Source organism: Xiphophorus couchianus, chromosome 18 (genome assembly GCF_001444195.1).
Source record: "Xiphophorus couchianus chromosome 18, X_couchianus-1.0, whole genome shotgun sequence".
Lineage (NCBI taxonomy): Eukaryota > Metazoa > Chordata > Actinopteri > Cyprinodontiformes > Poeciliidae > Xiphophorus > Xiphophorus couchianus.
In genome coordinates, this window is record NC_040245.1 from 17,277,134 (window position 1) to 17,293,873 (window position 16,740).

At 36.7% G+C, this 16,740-nt stretch overlaps 1 protein-coding gene across 6 annotated transcripts in view; it reads right to left on the reverse strand.

Annotated features, from left to right (window-relative positions):
• arap1 (ArfGAP with RhoGAP domain, ankyrin repeat and PH domain 1) overlaps positions 1-16,740 on the reverse strand; it is a 71,174-nt gene that overhangs the window by 36,018 nt on the left and 18,416 nt on the right. For 5 of the 6 annotated variants that reach the window (XM_028045114.1, XM_028045113.1, XM_028045112.1 and 2 more), the window contains exons 3-10: positions 8,781-8,944; positions 5,552-5,640; positions 5,385-5,467; positions 2,692-2,850; positions 2,433-2,502; positions 2,218-2,338; positions 1,927-2,111; positions 1,653-1,759 (exon numbers count right to left, since the gene is read on the reverse strand). In XM_028045114.1, coding sequence (XP_027900915.1) covers positions 1,653-1,759; positions 1,927-2,111; positions 2,218-2,338; positions 2,433-2,502; positions 2,692-2,850; positions 5,385-5,467; positions 5,552-5,640; positions 8,781-8,944 — 978 coding nt within the window. Of the gene's footprint in view, positions 1-1,652; positions 1,760-1,926; positions 2,112-2,217; positions 2,339-2,432; positions 2,503-2,691; positions 2,851-5,384; positions 5,468-5,551; positions 5,641-6,524; positions 6,747-8,780; positions 8,945-16,740 lie in introns of those variants that run through there. The other variant, XM_028045117.1, reaches the window with a different exon arrangement.

The following is a 16,740-nucleotide window of genomic DNA, read 5'->3' on the forward strand; positions in this document are numbered from 1 at the left end:
TTGGCTGTTCAACTAAAATGATCTTATCTTGAAATGGAACCAAAACCCGAAAGACGTGGTAGAAAATGGAAACCAGGACATAAGTTTCTGATGTGATCTGACTCTGACCAACAGAAAAAGGCACAGTGATTCAGTCACAACACACTCACAGCAAATAATCTATAAATAAATGCAGGACTTTTCATAGATCCCCATCCTGTCAGGCTGCAGCCTACACTGTCAGACAAAAGACCACTCATGCAAAAAACATGCATGCTTGTGCACAGGCGTTATCCTCCCACATTTAAAAAGCTTTTTTTTTAATTCTTGACAGAAACCTAGCCAAACACTTATAGGACAGATCAGGGCAATTTGACAGCAAGATATCAGATCTCATTTCTATAAACACTTTAGCAATACCACTCAAATATTCAGCCACTGGTTTACGATGTAGAAATGCCATACTAAACTAAAGTCATTGCTTGCTTTTACATAGCAGTTTGAAACAAAGTTGATTGTTTGCTAGTTTTAAAAAGGTGTGTAAATGTGCCAAATTGTACTCTAGGTAGCATAATTTTAGTAAAATAAAATGCACTTTTATTGATATAAGCCTTTTATCTGCAAAAAAGAAGTGTACAGCATTGGCTTGAAAGAATGTCAATAAACCTACCGCCACCCAGTGGTTATACCTCTAATTTGCTACTGAAATGAATAGCATATATTAGGAAATACAAACAATTATCTTTTTGAGAAGATTTGGGGTCATTTCATCAACTTTATTAAAAAACTTAGGCTTGTCAGAGGGCTTGTTGGACTCTTGATTTGCTGGTACCTGCAGTGCCACATGCTGAATGGACATGTATAACTGTATCCAATCTGTTTGATAATGCTCAATTACCAATATTGCTTTGAGAAGGTGTGTTATTTGCTATTTCAACTTCTTTTTTTTTATTTCTCTGAATTGGATTAGTTCTAGGCTCTACTACAACTTGGCAACATGTAGTAATATGTAATTACTGCATGTTATTGTCATGTAGTAATTATAAAAGAAGCTTGTTCAGAATGATGCATAATTTTATTTTCAGAGTGGAAAATCTCAATAAAAATGTTTTTTATTTCAGGGGGGGAAAAGTGGCTACCTGAGGAACCATTTGGATATATTTTGCTTGCTCAAAAGTAATATTTCAATATTAAATTCATACAAAAGCAACAAAAATCATAACTATATTATGTATATTTCACAATAAAAAAGAAAAACCATCACCAATATGAGACAGTTGCACAGTAGGCTTAAAAAAAGCATTTTGCATATACAGGTGCATTTCAATATATTGGAATAGCATCAACTACCCTGTGGAGGATGAGACAACAGAGCCAACAATGCAGAGCTACAGGCTACTGACTAAGGCTTCCTGAACACACCAGCAGAGCAACAGCAATCACCATGCCATGTCACTCTGATGCAGTAATTTGCGCAAACCAAGTTTTAAGAACATGCACTGTACTGTACTGGGGCTTTCAACAGGCTGACATTTATTTATTATAATCTTACATTCTCTTTTTCTGAGAAACAGAATTTTGGGCCTCCATTAGCCTTCAGCTATAAACATTAAAAGGAACTTAAATGAAAAGAAAAATATACATTTATTATGAAATAAATCTAATCAGATTACCTGAATATGCGGTAAGGTGTGGTGAGATCAAAACTACGACGATCTGAGTCTTTCACATTTCCAACGTTCATGTCAATAAATGTGATTCCCACTCCGATGCGATAATCCTAGAAGGAAGATCAAGAGTTATTTCTTTCATCACCAAAGAAAATAATATTAACTTGAGTACAGAAAAAGGATGAAAGAATAGCTCATTAACTTTTCTGGAACAATTGTTTGAATAAAAAAATGCCAAAATACTGTACATATTTATTTGACCTAAGAAGTCTCTTACATCCGCGCTCTTATAGAGAAGGACTTTATCTGAAGCAACAACAGTAAAAAGTTTGGATCGTAGCCCTCTGAGCTCCAAATAGCCAAAATAATCTGGGGTCAAAGGTGAGCCTGCGATCAAAGTTATGGGGCGCTTGGGCCCCCCGGTGCAGTTCCTCAGTTCAGTCACCCATTCATTCCTTTCATCTGCAGACAAGCAAACATATGCTTTTAGTAAATCACGGTGTGCACAAATTAAAATGGATATGTAAATGTGATCACATATATGACAAAGAAAAGAAATGAAACAGACCTTCATTTTCAGCTCTGAAGATAAATGTCCGATTGTTTGTGGCAACCTCAAACTTCAACTCCCCCACGCTAGACACATTAGTGATAAAGGCTGTTGAGATAAACCCCTTGGAATACACCTCCTACAACACAACACAACAGATCTGTTACACAGATACATAATCACTCTGTGCACATGCTGCTCTGAAGCATTTAAAACTTGGTGTCTTTTGTTACCTTCTCATTGTCAAAGTATCTTAGGTAGTCAAATTCTAACTTCACCCATCGTTTCTGGTAATAAAGAGTCCTGTATGTGAGGAAGTATAAAGATTAACAAGATAATCTATTGTAACATAAACCAAGTGAAGCTGAAGAGACTCTGCTGTGGGTAGATTTTTTTTCTTTACTAAGTCATTGTCATTATAAATGAAGAGTTTCAAACTCCATGTTTTTAAAACAGTAATTCTTAAAGTTGAATACGTAGCTTGAGTTTTACCCCTGTGGTGGATTCTTGTCCAGCCAGCCCATCTTGATGACAGAAGAAAGTTGGGAACTGTCTTCCTTAATAGGTGTGGAGAGTCTGCCGGAGTTAGGCAGGCAAAAGCTGCCAGGCAGGTTGACGATGCGTTCAGTCTGCCAAGGAGGAGAATCTGGGCTGCACAGAAATGTCCAAACAAACACATGCACATGTTCGGAGATAAAATTAGATTGATGACTAAAACAAATGGCTAAACAAAAAAACTAAAAAAAATGGCTACACGGACGTCTTTAATTACTTAGAATGCATACATTGATCAAATGTTTATGTAAAAAGCCAAAAATAGTTACAATTTGAATCTGCAGCTTAAATACAGAATTGTGAAAAGTAAATTTACAGATTTCTTCTGTTATTGCTTTTTTTATACACTTATTCTTCAGACCATTGAAAGAAATTGACAACCAAAGTCAAAAATGTCAAACTCCAGTCCTAGAGAGCCGTTGTCCTGCAACTTTTAGTAATGTCCCTGGTCTGACATACCAGAATCCCAAGGCTAAAAAAAACCCCAGTCTGTAGTGAAGTCCTACTGAGTCCTGCTAATGGCCTAGTTATTTAATTCAACTGTGGTGGGTCAGGAACACATCTAGAAGTTGCAGGGTCTTGGTCCCTGATGACTGGATTTTTACACTCTTAAGGCAAAGAAAAACAAAAAGCAGTTTATGAAATCATAAGTTAATTATAATATGCTGGTAACAAGTAAAAGGCAAAGAAAGCTCAAAAGGCAACACATCATCTTAGTTTAGAAACAACATCATTGACATTTATCAGTCTAAAAAGGGTCACAAAGTCATTTCTAAGGCTTTGGGGCTCCAGTGAACCACAGTTAGAGCTATTTTATGGAACAGTAGTGAACCTTTCTAGCTGTGGCTGGCCGACCACAACAACTCGAACAGTTTGACGACTCAACCCGGAGGTTACAAAAGAACAACATCTAAAGCTCTGCAGTCCTCAATTGTCTCAGTTAAGGTCAGTGGTCAAGATTCAGCAAGAATAACAAAAGACTGGGAAAAAATGGCATCCATTGCAGAGTTAAAAAAAACAAGAGCCACTGCTGACCAAGAAAGACAAAAACACACAGTAGCCATTCCAATATTTGCCAAAAAGTACTTTGATGATCTCCAAGACTTTTGGAAAAATATTTTGTGGACTGACGAAACGTAAGTAGAACTCTGTGGAAGGTTTTGTTTCTCAACATATCTAGCAATCAGCACCACAAAAAGAAAACATCCATTCTAACAGCTAAACATAAAGTGAAATTATGACCGCTTGGGGCTGCTTTGTTGATTCAGCAACTGAGGAAACCATGAATTCTGCTCTCTCTTAGAAACTCCTGAAAGGAGAATATCTGGGTATTGGTTTGTGGCCTTGAGCTCAAGAAATATAAACCTCCATATTGATGCAAAATATTCATTGTCAGTTATTACAAGCGCACAAATGCATATCAGACAAAAGCTAAGCATAACACTATGACATTGACACCTCATATTCTCATATCAAGCATGGTGGTGAAGAGTTAATAAGAGTTTCTTTTGCATCCAATGGATCTGCATGCATTACAGTAATTTCCACACATACCTGAACTTTTTCAACATTAAAATATTTACAGTTAACACACAACAAGCTAACACTGCAGAATGAGTTGGGTGACAACAGTACTGTTGATCAGACCACTGTTGCATGCTTCACCCACTAATTCACACGTACATGTGCCAGTTCAGGGTTGACACCAACACAGTTCCTGTCTCAGAGTCGAGTCAGTGGAAGATGACTTTTAAACCCTTTAACTAGCTTGGTTGTTCACATAACACAAATGCTAATTAAGGCCATTGTCAAGTGCATCATATCTTTGTATAGCAAAGTAGTCTAGAGCAATCTCAGTTAAAGTATGGCTCAACTTGGATCATTAACCTGATATAGAGAATTACCTGGAAAAAACAGAACTGACAACAAAAATGCTATAAGAACCAACTGGTGATGCAGGGGGGGATTTGCTGGTGATTAGAATAGACCAATTTGTTGCTTAATGAGCCCCAACTAATGAATTAAATACTGTATGTCAGGTGTTTTTATTCATATGAGGATTTACGGTAACACTTTATTTGACAGGGTGTGCATAAGACTGACATGACACTGTCATAAACATGACATAACATCTGTCATGAACATGAAGGAGTCTTTGTGAATGTCTATGACTATTGTCATGAAGTATCATTCGGTAAATAATGACACTTTTAATGCAAAGTTGCTTTAAAGGTTGCATTAAAAGTCCATTACAAGTGCCAACTTTGCATGATTTTGTAAATAATGACAATTTAATGCAAAGTTGCCACTTTTAATGGACTTTCATTGCAGCTTTTACAGAACTTTACATTAAAAGTCATTGTCATTAATTACCAAATGACACTTCAAGACAACAGTCATAGACATTCATAAAGACTCCTTCATGTTCATGACAGATGTTGTGTCATGTTTATGACAGTGTCATGTCAGTCTTATGCACACCCCATCAAATAAAGTGTTACTGGATTTATTTACGCACATCCAAGACCTGCTGAGAATGATGTGAATGAAACTAAGCAAGGGTCTACTGATTTTTTCATAGTTTGCAATGAGGAATGAAATGAACACAATACTTAAACATCATTACTCACTCATCTTCATCTAACAGCTCGTCATCGCTATACAAAGAACAGACCCGCTTCTGTTGGTGAATGGGCACTTGTAGGGACATGTCCTGTTGGAGGAAACGATCGATGGTCACAAAGCACAGCAGAAATCAAAAGGAGGAAAAGTTATAACATGTAATACATCCCCTTACCCTGTCTGCCACCTTCCTTTGCTGAACACTGGAGTTAAGCAGGTCTGTATCCACGTAGTCATTAGAACTATCATTGACTGGAACCAAGACTAGAAAAGGACAAAGGATATGAAAAGAAGTGGAGCAGCAAAGTTTCTGCTAGAAAATAAATTGATTAGTATAAATCAATGTCAGTCAATTCAAGAAGTTTACAGATGCAAATAATTAGGTTTCAAGTCTAATTAAATAATCATTATTTTGTCATTTAATAACTAGTCACCATACTGGCTCTCAAGTCAGAGGATATTTTTATCAAACCCATTCAGGAATTTCTTGGCAGCAACATCTACAGTATTACATGCAGGCACATTACATACATAGTTTCAAATCTCTTTGGTGTTACAGTCGATACCATTCTGGGGAATGCAGAAATACCTGCTGATCTTGACATTGACACAGCTCATGACCTCGAGTTACCTGCATTTACTCTGCTCTTAAATCCATTTAACAATTATATTTATTTTGTTTCTGAGTGCAAGAATAATCTGAAAGCATTTGTGTGTGTGACAAGTTTCTTTCTTCACTTCACTTCACTTTCAGATTAGGGATTTGAACTGAAGTGTCAAATGTTAAGCACAATTTCATGCCATATGACATGAAGAATACAAATTTGTAGTCAAATCAATTGTTTGAAACTGTGAAAAATGCTGAAAGCAGCAGAAGATTATTTGCAAAAGTGGCTTACATTTTAACTGAAAAAAATATTTTGTTTTTTATTTATATCTCAAACACACAGTATACATGTAGTACACATACATAATATACAGTATATGTACTACGTATACTATACACAATACGTATATATTAGCAAAAAAGAACAATGATTGACCAGTATAAAAGCAACTGCACTTACTAACTGCAGGCTGCAGCCATCAACTAGTAAGTAGTTTTAATTATACATAGAATTACAATTACAGTAGAAAAGTTGGCCTACCAGCTCACACACAGGAAAAGTCTCACTTCTCTCTCTTTTGTCTTTAACTTAAACCAAAAATGTCCCCGTACTTGAACTTTTGTGTGTCTTTGCTAAGGCTGGCTAAAACTGACTATGAGGCAATTCGTGTATTCCTTTCAAGGAGCTACCTGAGTCCCACCTATTTTAAAACTGCAACACTAACAAAACAAAAGAAGCAGCGTAACAAGGAGTGACAGCTCAAATTGTTCCTCAACTTGTTGTTTTGTTTATCGGTTATTGGCAGCGTTAAAAGTTCCTATCTACTCTTAGCAAGATGTGATGCAGCATATCTGGTCAAACCCGTTTGTTAACATGACGCAGAATACCTAGAATAAAAATGGAGTTTGTATAATTTTGTACTTGAAACAAATAGAGAAGATATTTTTACAGAGTTGCTTTCAGGTCAGTAGTAGTTCTTGTATGAATGGGCAAGCTCTTCCTCCTGCCTCTCAAACAATCAAATGTGATGACATGATCTAAATCCTGGCCTGGGGCAAAATACATTACAAATAAAAAGAGTGGGCGCCAACTCCCTATTAACTGTACATGCATAAAAGAAACAGAAAACTTGTCTAAGATGCAACTAGCAAATAAGATTTTAAAGAATTATCAAGTTCTTTTGAACTGTCCTTTCTAATGCTGCCCTGGGAAATTCCCCATAAATAGAAAAAAAAAACTCTGAATACTATAGTCTAAGTTCTGCACATTCATGAGTGGTGTTAACATTTTTAGATGACTTTAAACTTATTTGAAATGAAGTGCCAATTTTAAGTAGTGCTATTTTAGTGCTCTTTAGTGAAAGAAAAGAGTTGTCACATGTTCCCTCAAAGATTCAGGCTCAATAAATTCTATGGAGATGTGTGTGTGTGGCTCAGGATGTTATGCACACATAACTGGACTTGATGTTATGCATGTCCTTGCTTTAAGCTTAATAAAATCTAAAGTCCTAATGATCAACAGTGACAAACTATGCTAAGTTGTTTCTCTTGTCATTGTTTGGGAGCCTGCTGCAGAAAGGGAGCGAAACAAGTTGTGGCTTTGCAGGTTAAACAGAAACAACCAGAGTGATGAACCTTAATGCATTCTGTTACTTCTACCTTTGTTCTCCTCACCACCCCCGTTACTGCAGCCAGAACAATAGATCAGATGTTGTCTGTTATTTACAGCTGGCAGACCATACAACTCATACTTCTCTCAATTTATCAAATGAGAGAGCTGTTTTACACATCTACAGTTGTTTTTTGCACAAATTTTAATACAACAAAACAGAACAATACCTACAGGTACAGTGTATGAATAACGACTTGTATATTATAAGATGCATACTTCCTGTTTAGGCAATAGTTTTATTGCTCCATGTAGATAAGATTGCAGATTTCTACAGTGATTAAAAAAGAATATTCTATTTAAAAGCATAAGCATGTACTCAAGTCATAGAAACATAGAAAAGAGAACAATACTTGTGACAGAAATGCTATTGGATTGTTTTTCTTTTGAACTTTGCAGGATGTAGTGAAGCACATCCTGCAGTTATACAAAGGGGAAAAAGTACAGTGATGATTGGAAAAACTTTGAACTCACAGGACATACAAGAAATAACCAGCAAAGATGTTGGCTCCTGCTGAAAAGTTGCTTGGAACTGAAGTACCATAACTAAAGGGGAGTTTTTTTTTTCTTCTTTTACTTAAGTAATCTTGATGCCAATCCTGGGGTAACTGTAACCTATCACTAAGACCGTGACAGCTCTCATCTGCCGGAAGAATTTTATTTTTTCTGCTGGTTTTAAAAGCTGGTAATACTGTAAACACAGCAGGAACTTTAATGTCGAGTAAAAGACAAGAGAAAAAAGTAGTAAGTATTCTACATGCCATAGATACAAGCTACTACAGTAAAGTAGCATAGTTAACCCAAAACGTCTGCTCTACAGTGCAAACTCAGATATTAACCAGACTACACTGCAATACTGTTACATCATCAGTTAAACCATACAGATCTGGGTCATCAAAAAGGTTTAGGTTGAATTAGTTAACTGAGTTATTGTGTAACTACTAGTTTTTAAATATTCCAAACAACTTTTCTGTTTGTGCATTTCTATGACAAGAATTTGAATTGGTTTCATTTCATTAATTTAACTGATGACAATCAGAATGATAAAGGAAATGCGACTTTCATTTTGAGGCCGAATCAAAAATATTTTAACTGATTGTTGCTGATTATAAATGTTACTAAACTCACGAGGAGGTTTGGAGATCTTCCTTGCAGGCAGAGCAGGCTGTAGTTCAGTCTGGTCGGACGGTTTGCTGATTTCCTGTGCTTGTGGTGTCCTGTTGCGTAGTGGAACCTGCGGAGTGGGGTCGGTCTGAATCAGCTCCTCAGTTCCTTTCTTGGTCAGAGGTGGGCTGGGGGGTAAAGACGAGCGTGACAGGTCAGCAGAGCAATGGGGGGAAGAGGAGGAGTCCTCGGACCCCATTGAGGTATCAGTTCGGGTAAAAAATCCACGTAGAACAGCGAGTTTAAACATCCTCTGTTGAGCAGTTCTCATTTTGTCACCTTCCTCCTCCCTGTGTCAAAACTGCAGAAATCGCTGCATGTGAGACTTCATACTCAGTATAATTGCTACATATCCACACATGACCAGAACGCAATCAAAGAAGCAAATCCCCCCCAAAAATAAAATTTTTCTACAGCTGCACACACAGTGATCCAAGAGGGAAAATGAGGTTCGTTTGCTCCCCTGACTCTCTGGCTTTCCTTCTTTGCTTCCTGGTTAAGCTGCAGGTCCCAACCTGTGTGGGACACAGTCTTAGTATAAATAAATCATACCTGCCGCACCACTGGTGACACATAAACACACAGGGAGTAGGTCCTGGGAATGTTTGCTTGTGCCAGATTAAGAAAAACAATAATTTCCAATACTATTATACTTTCCAGTTTTGTTAGAGGACAATGTGCACAACATTAGCAGTAATTTAATATTAAACAGTCCTTAGATGATCCAAACAAAAGACATGGTTTCCATAGGCTTCAGTGTACTCGAAGACCTGCAGAATCAAGAAATCTCCTAAATATTACAGATCTAAGAAAACGAAGATGGATGAAAGAAATCCAGCAGAAACACGTCATTCCTCAATATTAAGGAATTCAAGAACAGACAAAGAGCAAATAGGTCTATCAATCAGTCTGAAAAGGGTTAAAAAGCAATTTCTAAGGCTTTAGGACTCCAATGAACTGCAGTGAGAGCAGTTATCCACAAATGGAGAAAACATGGAACAAAGGTAAACTTTCCCGGGAATGTCCAACCTACCAAGAGCAACCACATCTGGGTTCCAGGAGATAACATATCTTATATCAACTAAGAGCAATGTTTGTGATTCAATAGGACTTTTTGTAAAATATTCTGTGGAAAGATAAGATAAAAACTGGAATATTTGTTAGATGTGTATTTTTATAACTGCCATGACCTTTAACAGACAGTTCATGTCCCAAGATCCTCCAAATAGACTACCCCAAAACATTAATATTGCAGAACATCCAATTAGAAGGAACCTAAAAATTAGATAAAACCTATATCTGTCAGAGATATGAATAATTCTGGACTTCACTTTAAGATTAAATTAAATCTAAATTAAATTAAATTTCCAAATTGTCATGACTTTTTTCTATTAATGTTGGTTTTGTTTTTCTAATATCCTCCTGGTAGAGATCCAGAGATGAAGAAACTGGAGCCTCTGTTTCTGTCTTATAAAAAGAGAAGTCACCTACTAGATTGAACTGAAAAAAAGTCTAGTTTTCACAACATTATGTACAGTCATCACCTAAAACAATAAGCACATGACTACAAGTGCTGTATCTTCAGCTAGAACCACTGACGTGTGAACCACACCAAGGGACAGCTTACTTCTTTCACTTTGGCGAACTACCGTAGTTTAGGTGATAAAAGTGAACCTAGTGGTTTTTGCACTGAAGCCCATAGAATACGCAAAGTAGCCTAAATATCAAAACAATTTTTTAAGGTTGGTCTGCAAAAAATAAAAATAAAAACTACAAAGTCCAAAATGTGAAAAAATCTAAAATCCTGACCTGCATTAAGCAGATTTTTATTCCACTCGTTTCTTCCCTTCCCTGAGACCAGCACAAATTTGGATAATCTCTCAGGACCAGATTTAAACAAAATCAATTTAGATATAATAATATCACTGCAAGTCAATTTCTATACTGCAATATATAGAGGTCATCTCTTCTTTCTTTCTTTCTTTCTTCCCTTCTTTAAAGTCTCAGATGAAAACTGCCTTGTTAAAATCTGACTAGTGGTTGATTAATCAGACCCATGTGAAAATGTATATTTACTCATCATCCCACTTCCCCCTGCTAATGAAATCAGACAGGACACATCTAAAATTACTTCGAAACATCCCCGCAACATTAACAAAACTTCAAATAGTCATGAAACAGGACGTTAGGACCATTTCATCAGAACATGAAATGTGTCATCTTAGTCTTAAGGTCCTAGGTCAGACAACAGATATGATTAGGTAATTTGGATAATGACCCCTCAAGTGTTGTCCTTGCATTAGGACAACACTTGCCGTCCTGGCATTTAAGGAGGGTATAAAGTAGTAGGTGAAAATGTAAAAATCTTGAACAAAAAAGTGAAAAGTGTAGTTCCAACCATACTGGCCACTAAAATACTTTACACTAGAGCCACATTCATCCATTCACACTCACAATCATGCACAAATTCATTGATACGTAGCTTGGAAGGCAACTTGGAGCTATGTGGCTCGATCATGGGGCACATGTTATGTGACAGCTGTAAGCTAGAGTCAAACCCACAACTTCCTGGTTGATAGAAAACCACTTTGCCCACAAAGCCACAGATGTGAGGGTCCTTGCTGGTTTTATTTGTACAAATCATTCTGCAATGTATTTAACTAGCTTAACATAATAGATTTTCACAGAAATCTATTATCTCACATGTAAGCCAGCTGTTATACACTGTATATTTGATTGGTCCTATTGTTTGTTTTTTTCTGGAAAAGACCATATTTAACATTCTTAATTTTAAGCACGTTCTGAATATTTACAGGCAGATAATGATAAAAGAAGAAAACAACAACAAATCCTTACATTTTTATGCTTGTAATTGAAATCAATAAACAGTGGGTTGACTCTCCAAAAAGTTGTTGCATTGTGTGAAATAATCTAATACTTTTTGTGGTATTGCTACAGATGTAGATATTTTATTCTCGACATAATTTATATAAAACTTGCAGTCTAATTTACAACAATGACCACTACAATTTTATTTCAGAAAGAAAATCAACTTACTTAATTATTATTTTTTAAGTTTTAACAGGGAGGCTTGTACATTTATTTTTACCTCTGTGAAGACAATTACTTAATGTCAAATCACTTCTTTATTATCACTTACTCCCTTCCTAAAAGAGAATATGTGCAGAAACTGCCGAACGTTTGTTCCATTAAAAAAAAGAATATTTTCTGAAAATAAAAAACATTTGTTTTCAAACTAATCATAAATCTTTCTTTGATATTTAAACAGTGTGCCTAAAACATAACTCAGTGACACACGTACCTTTTAAATTGTTTATTTTTAACATCCTGAAGTCTGCCTTTCAAATAGTCTGTAATTTATTTAGATGACCTTCCTAATAGAAATATACTTTTAGCCACACACAAAGAAAAGCAAACTGTGTTTCACTGTTATTTTTGACCAATCAGTAAAGAAATGCCACTTTGAGGGGCCTTTTAAAAAGAAACAAACATCCACAGAAAATGACAAAAGGGTTATGTTATTAGATTAATTCCAACATCAAATAGAGTAAACCTCTTCTTGTAATCCTCCTAAATCACATTCATTACTTTTAATTAGTTCGTCTTTTTCATAGCTTTAAATGACCGGATTTTTGTGCAATTCTGATAAAAACGTTCATGGTTCTAAAAGCATCTGCTATGTTATCTCTATGTTTTTATTATCAGTAAGATCATTCACTGTTTCACTTATTTTTTGAATAAACATTGGCATTTACTTTGTGTAGCTCCAGGATTCACTTAAGCGTTTTCCAGCAGCCAACAGGCAGGATATACCCTAAAAAAGCTCACCAGCTGACTTTAGGGGTCATCATAGACCAGTGGTTCCCAAAGTGAGGGGCGCGGTGTGGGTGAATGAAAAACAAAAGACAGTTGCACAAAAGTGTTTCATGGTAAAGATGGTTTGTAGTGTGTTTTGTTGCAACCTGAAGTGTGAAATAAACTTCAGTGGCGTTTGAAAACAAAATATGTGTATAGATTTATGTCTGGTTCAACGATGTGTGTGCCCAGTTGATATTTTTTTCTTTTTTGGGGGGATTTTATTGTAATGCATAGGGGGGTCCAGAAAATCTTTGGGAACCACTGGGGGGGCCCTGAAGAAATTCTTTGGGAACCACTGCCATAGACAGATGCATATTATTATTGAAAGGTGATAAGAAATCACCTAACATTAACAAGTTGATTTTTTTTTTTTTTTTTTTTTTTTTTCTCCGAAGAGTTTTTGCGGCGCTAGTGGCTCGTATTTTTTATTTTTTTTTTTAGACAGTAGGCAGACAGGAAGGAGGGTGAGTAGAGGGGGAAGACATGCGGCAAAGGTTGTCGGGATCGGGAGTCGAACCCGCGACGTCCGCGTCGAGGACTAAGGCCTCCAAACGTGGGGCGTGCTAAACCCCTGCGCCACCACAGCACGCACCAACAAGTTGATTTTTAGGAGTCTAGCAGAAAACCTCACTGTGTCATGATATCCCAGCAATCCACAAGGAACAAAACAGCTGTACTTTTACTTGAGAAAAAGGCTATAATAATTAATAGTCAGATTGTTCAGCTGATTCCACACAGGTTTGTATACTGTCATGTGTGTTTGCGTATTTGAGAGCATTATTTTGTGCGGGTCTATAAAGAAAATGAAGCGTCTGTTGGGAAACTTCAGGTTCCATGAGATCCATGACGAATGAGTTTATGATACACTTCAGATGTGCCCACACTTTAAGATAAAGGGTATAAAATATACTATATTTGTCAGAAAAGAGTAAGTAACTTTTCCCATGACTTCACTGTCTCATTACTTTTTCTGCAAACTTAATGAATGTCGGACCCTCTATAAAACAAAGCTGAATGCTCTATACCAGTGGTTCTCAAACTTTTTTCAGTGATGTACCCCCTTAAAAATATATTTTTAGTCAAGTACCCCCTGACACGGGCAAAACATTTTTGGAATAAAAAAGAGGTACAGAGATCGTGGACGTAAATCCCATTAAAACATACTTTTCCATGTACATTATGTACTTCATCGGCTCTGGTTTTGCCTTCTTTTTCACTTTATCTGTACTTTCAGCAGCATTGCTGCTACGCTTTAGCCACGTCTCCATAGTTACAGTGTAATCATGATAACGACAGGTCGTTGACGAGTGCCCTGGGTCCGTGGGTCAAACTAACTTGGTGGGGGGGTCCGTTTTATTTTAAAGGATATTGAAACTAAATACTGAATATAAAATTCAGTGCATGAACACACATTTATATTTTATCGAACTTTTTACAAAATAATTTTTCCCAAGACTTATTATGAGGAGCCTACTGATTTTTTAAAGATATTTTGAAAAGCTTCACGTACCCCCTGCAGTACCTCCACGTACCCCCAGGGGTACGCGTACCCCCATTTGAGAACCACTGCTCTATACAACGGGGAACAGAAGAAATCTAAACTAGCCATCAGTCAACCCCAATCTGGTACTTCATGCAAAGTCTTGGCTGGTGAGCTTGATCATGAAAAATGTTGTGAAATCAGCTCACAGTGATGGAGGGGGGTTATTTATAATATGACGGCAATGTGACTATATTTACCAAGACCACCACTGGTGACCAATGACAGCGTAATGGACTAAAGTCTGTAAAATCTAAGATGAGGAAACTAACAGTAGGTCATGGATGAGTCTTTCAGCTTGATAATAACTTGATGTGTATGCATTTTCCAGGCACATAGTATAATCTTATAGCACAATCAAGTAATTATGTTACCTTCAGCTGTTATAAAAATGCCTCCATAAAAGGAGGCGTCTGGGGTAAACAGATCCTTGTTGGAGCAAGTCTTTAGGCACACTCGAATGACTGCCAGAGGAGATTCAAGAATTCTTCAAACACACATAAATGAATCAAAGCAACACTTCAGGTATGTTTTTGATTGTAGAACAACATTCTAACATGGTGTAAAGCTCAAAAAAGTAATATTTACATAACTGGCCTTCTTTAAAGTCAGTTTCCAGATTTTAATCCTATAAGAAGTGGATGCATTGGAAGATTGGGTCACAATCTCCTCTGAGATGCATCAAAACCTGGTAATAAGCTGCAGAATATGTCTGTCTGATTGTCCTGCCAAAAAAGGTTTCTCTATCAAGTTCTGAGTTATACAGTCAAATAACTTCATGTAAACTTCATCTTTTTTTTTCTGTATCTCTGTGCAAAAATTAAAATGACTGTTTTTTTTAAGTGAGCAAATTTGGAAAATCAAAAGGGGATCAAAAACTTATTTTCTCACTGTATAAGTTCCAAAGTTATAATAAGAATTGCACTCAGTCAGATGTTTGTCAGTCCACTATTGTGAAAGTTCCTCTTTTGCCCCTTCTCTTGCAGTATGTTAAAATCCAGTTTATAATAACTGTCAACTCTTCAATGTTCCCAAGTCATCAAATCTGCAGTTCTGGGGTGCTGTGGTGGCGCAAGGGCAAAACACAGCCCACATATTGAGGCCTTAGTCCTAGTGGCGGTGGTCGCAGGTTTGATTCCCGGCCTGGTGACATTTGCCACATGTCCTTACCCTGCTTCCTGTCGAACTACTTTCAAATAAAGGCCACTACAGGCAAACCTAAATAAAAAATAAAAAAATCTGCAGTTCTGTACTGAAAGTAAAGTACTGCAGAGTCTAGTCTGCTAATTTAGTTCAGTATCCCTATTAGCAGTTGAGTCTGCTAATAAAAAACAATAGGTGCTTCCCTTTAGGCCATCACATGCCACAGAATAGAATGTACAATTAAAATTCATCTAATTACAAAGCCTATTTAATCACCACTAGAAACCAGCTCTAGGACAATAAACCACACACACCCTGGTTCATATTCTGATATGTATATGAACTGTTCATAGGTCAATCTAAAAAAACAAAAACAGGTTTTTGTGGCATTCAATGGTGGCAATATAATTTTTATAATGCCATGCAAGGGTGTTAATACCCTTTGACTACGTTCACATTGTCTGCTTATTCTAAATGAAGAGAGTTTTGAACAACTGCCAACCTGCCATAAAATTGCGATCAACTTCAACAGATAGGCAAGAAAGGAATCATAACCCACAAAGATCCCCAGGAGGGAGAATCTGTTGACAGGATTACTATTGCTTATGCACTTTACATATCTGGTACGATAGAAAAGTAGCGCTCTGTTTACAAGAGATTAAATTGTAACTTTATGGTATATATGCAAAGCTCTATGAGTGATGGGAAAACAAACACCCTGACTGTACCACTCCAAGTGCAAAACAAAGTGGAGAGCACATCATGTTGTAGGGATGCTGTTCTTCAGCAAGGATACTGAACAAGGCAACTAAACATACAGTAATTCTGGAAGAAACCCTTTCAGAGACAGCAAAACATATAAAGGGTCACCATTCTACAGGACAAAGAAACTTAGCATACAGTCTGACCTACTGTGGAACGGTTTAGATTAAAACATATTCACTTGTTAAGAGTTGCAAAAATCTAATTCAGAATCTGGAATACTGAAATACAGATACCCTACTCACAAAGTGAATGACCTTGGACTATTTTTAAAGAACAAAAGGGAGATATTTAATTATCTTCATGTGTGCAGGTAGTTGAAACATAAACCAAAATGTTAGAGTAATTCTACAAACTAGTGGCTCAGGGAAGCTGAATAAAGGTCCACAAACTTTTTATATGGAAAGAAAATGATGTATAATTTACCTTAAACTTTACAATTGTGCACTACTTTGTGTTAAATAGACTGAAATGTATGGCTGATATGTTCCAATAAGTGAAACAAGTAAGAAATTGAAAAACAAGTTTGTCACTGCTGTGCTGTTTCTACCCCAGAGGAGGCAATCCTTTTTAACCCAATAGCACTTCAGTAGAACCTCA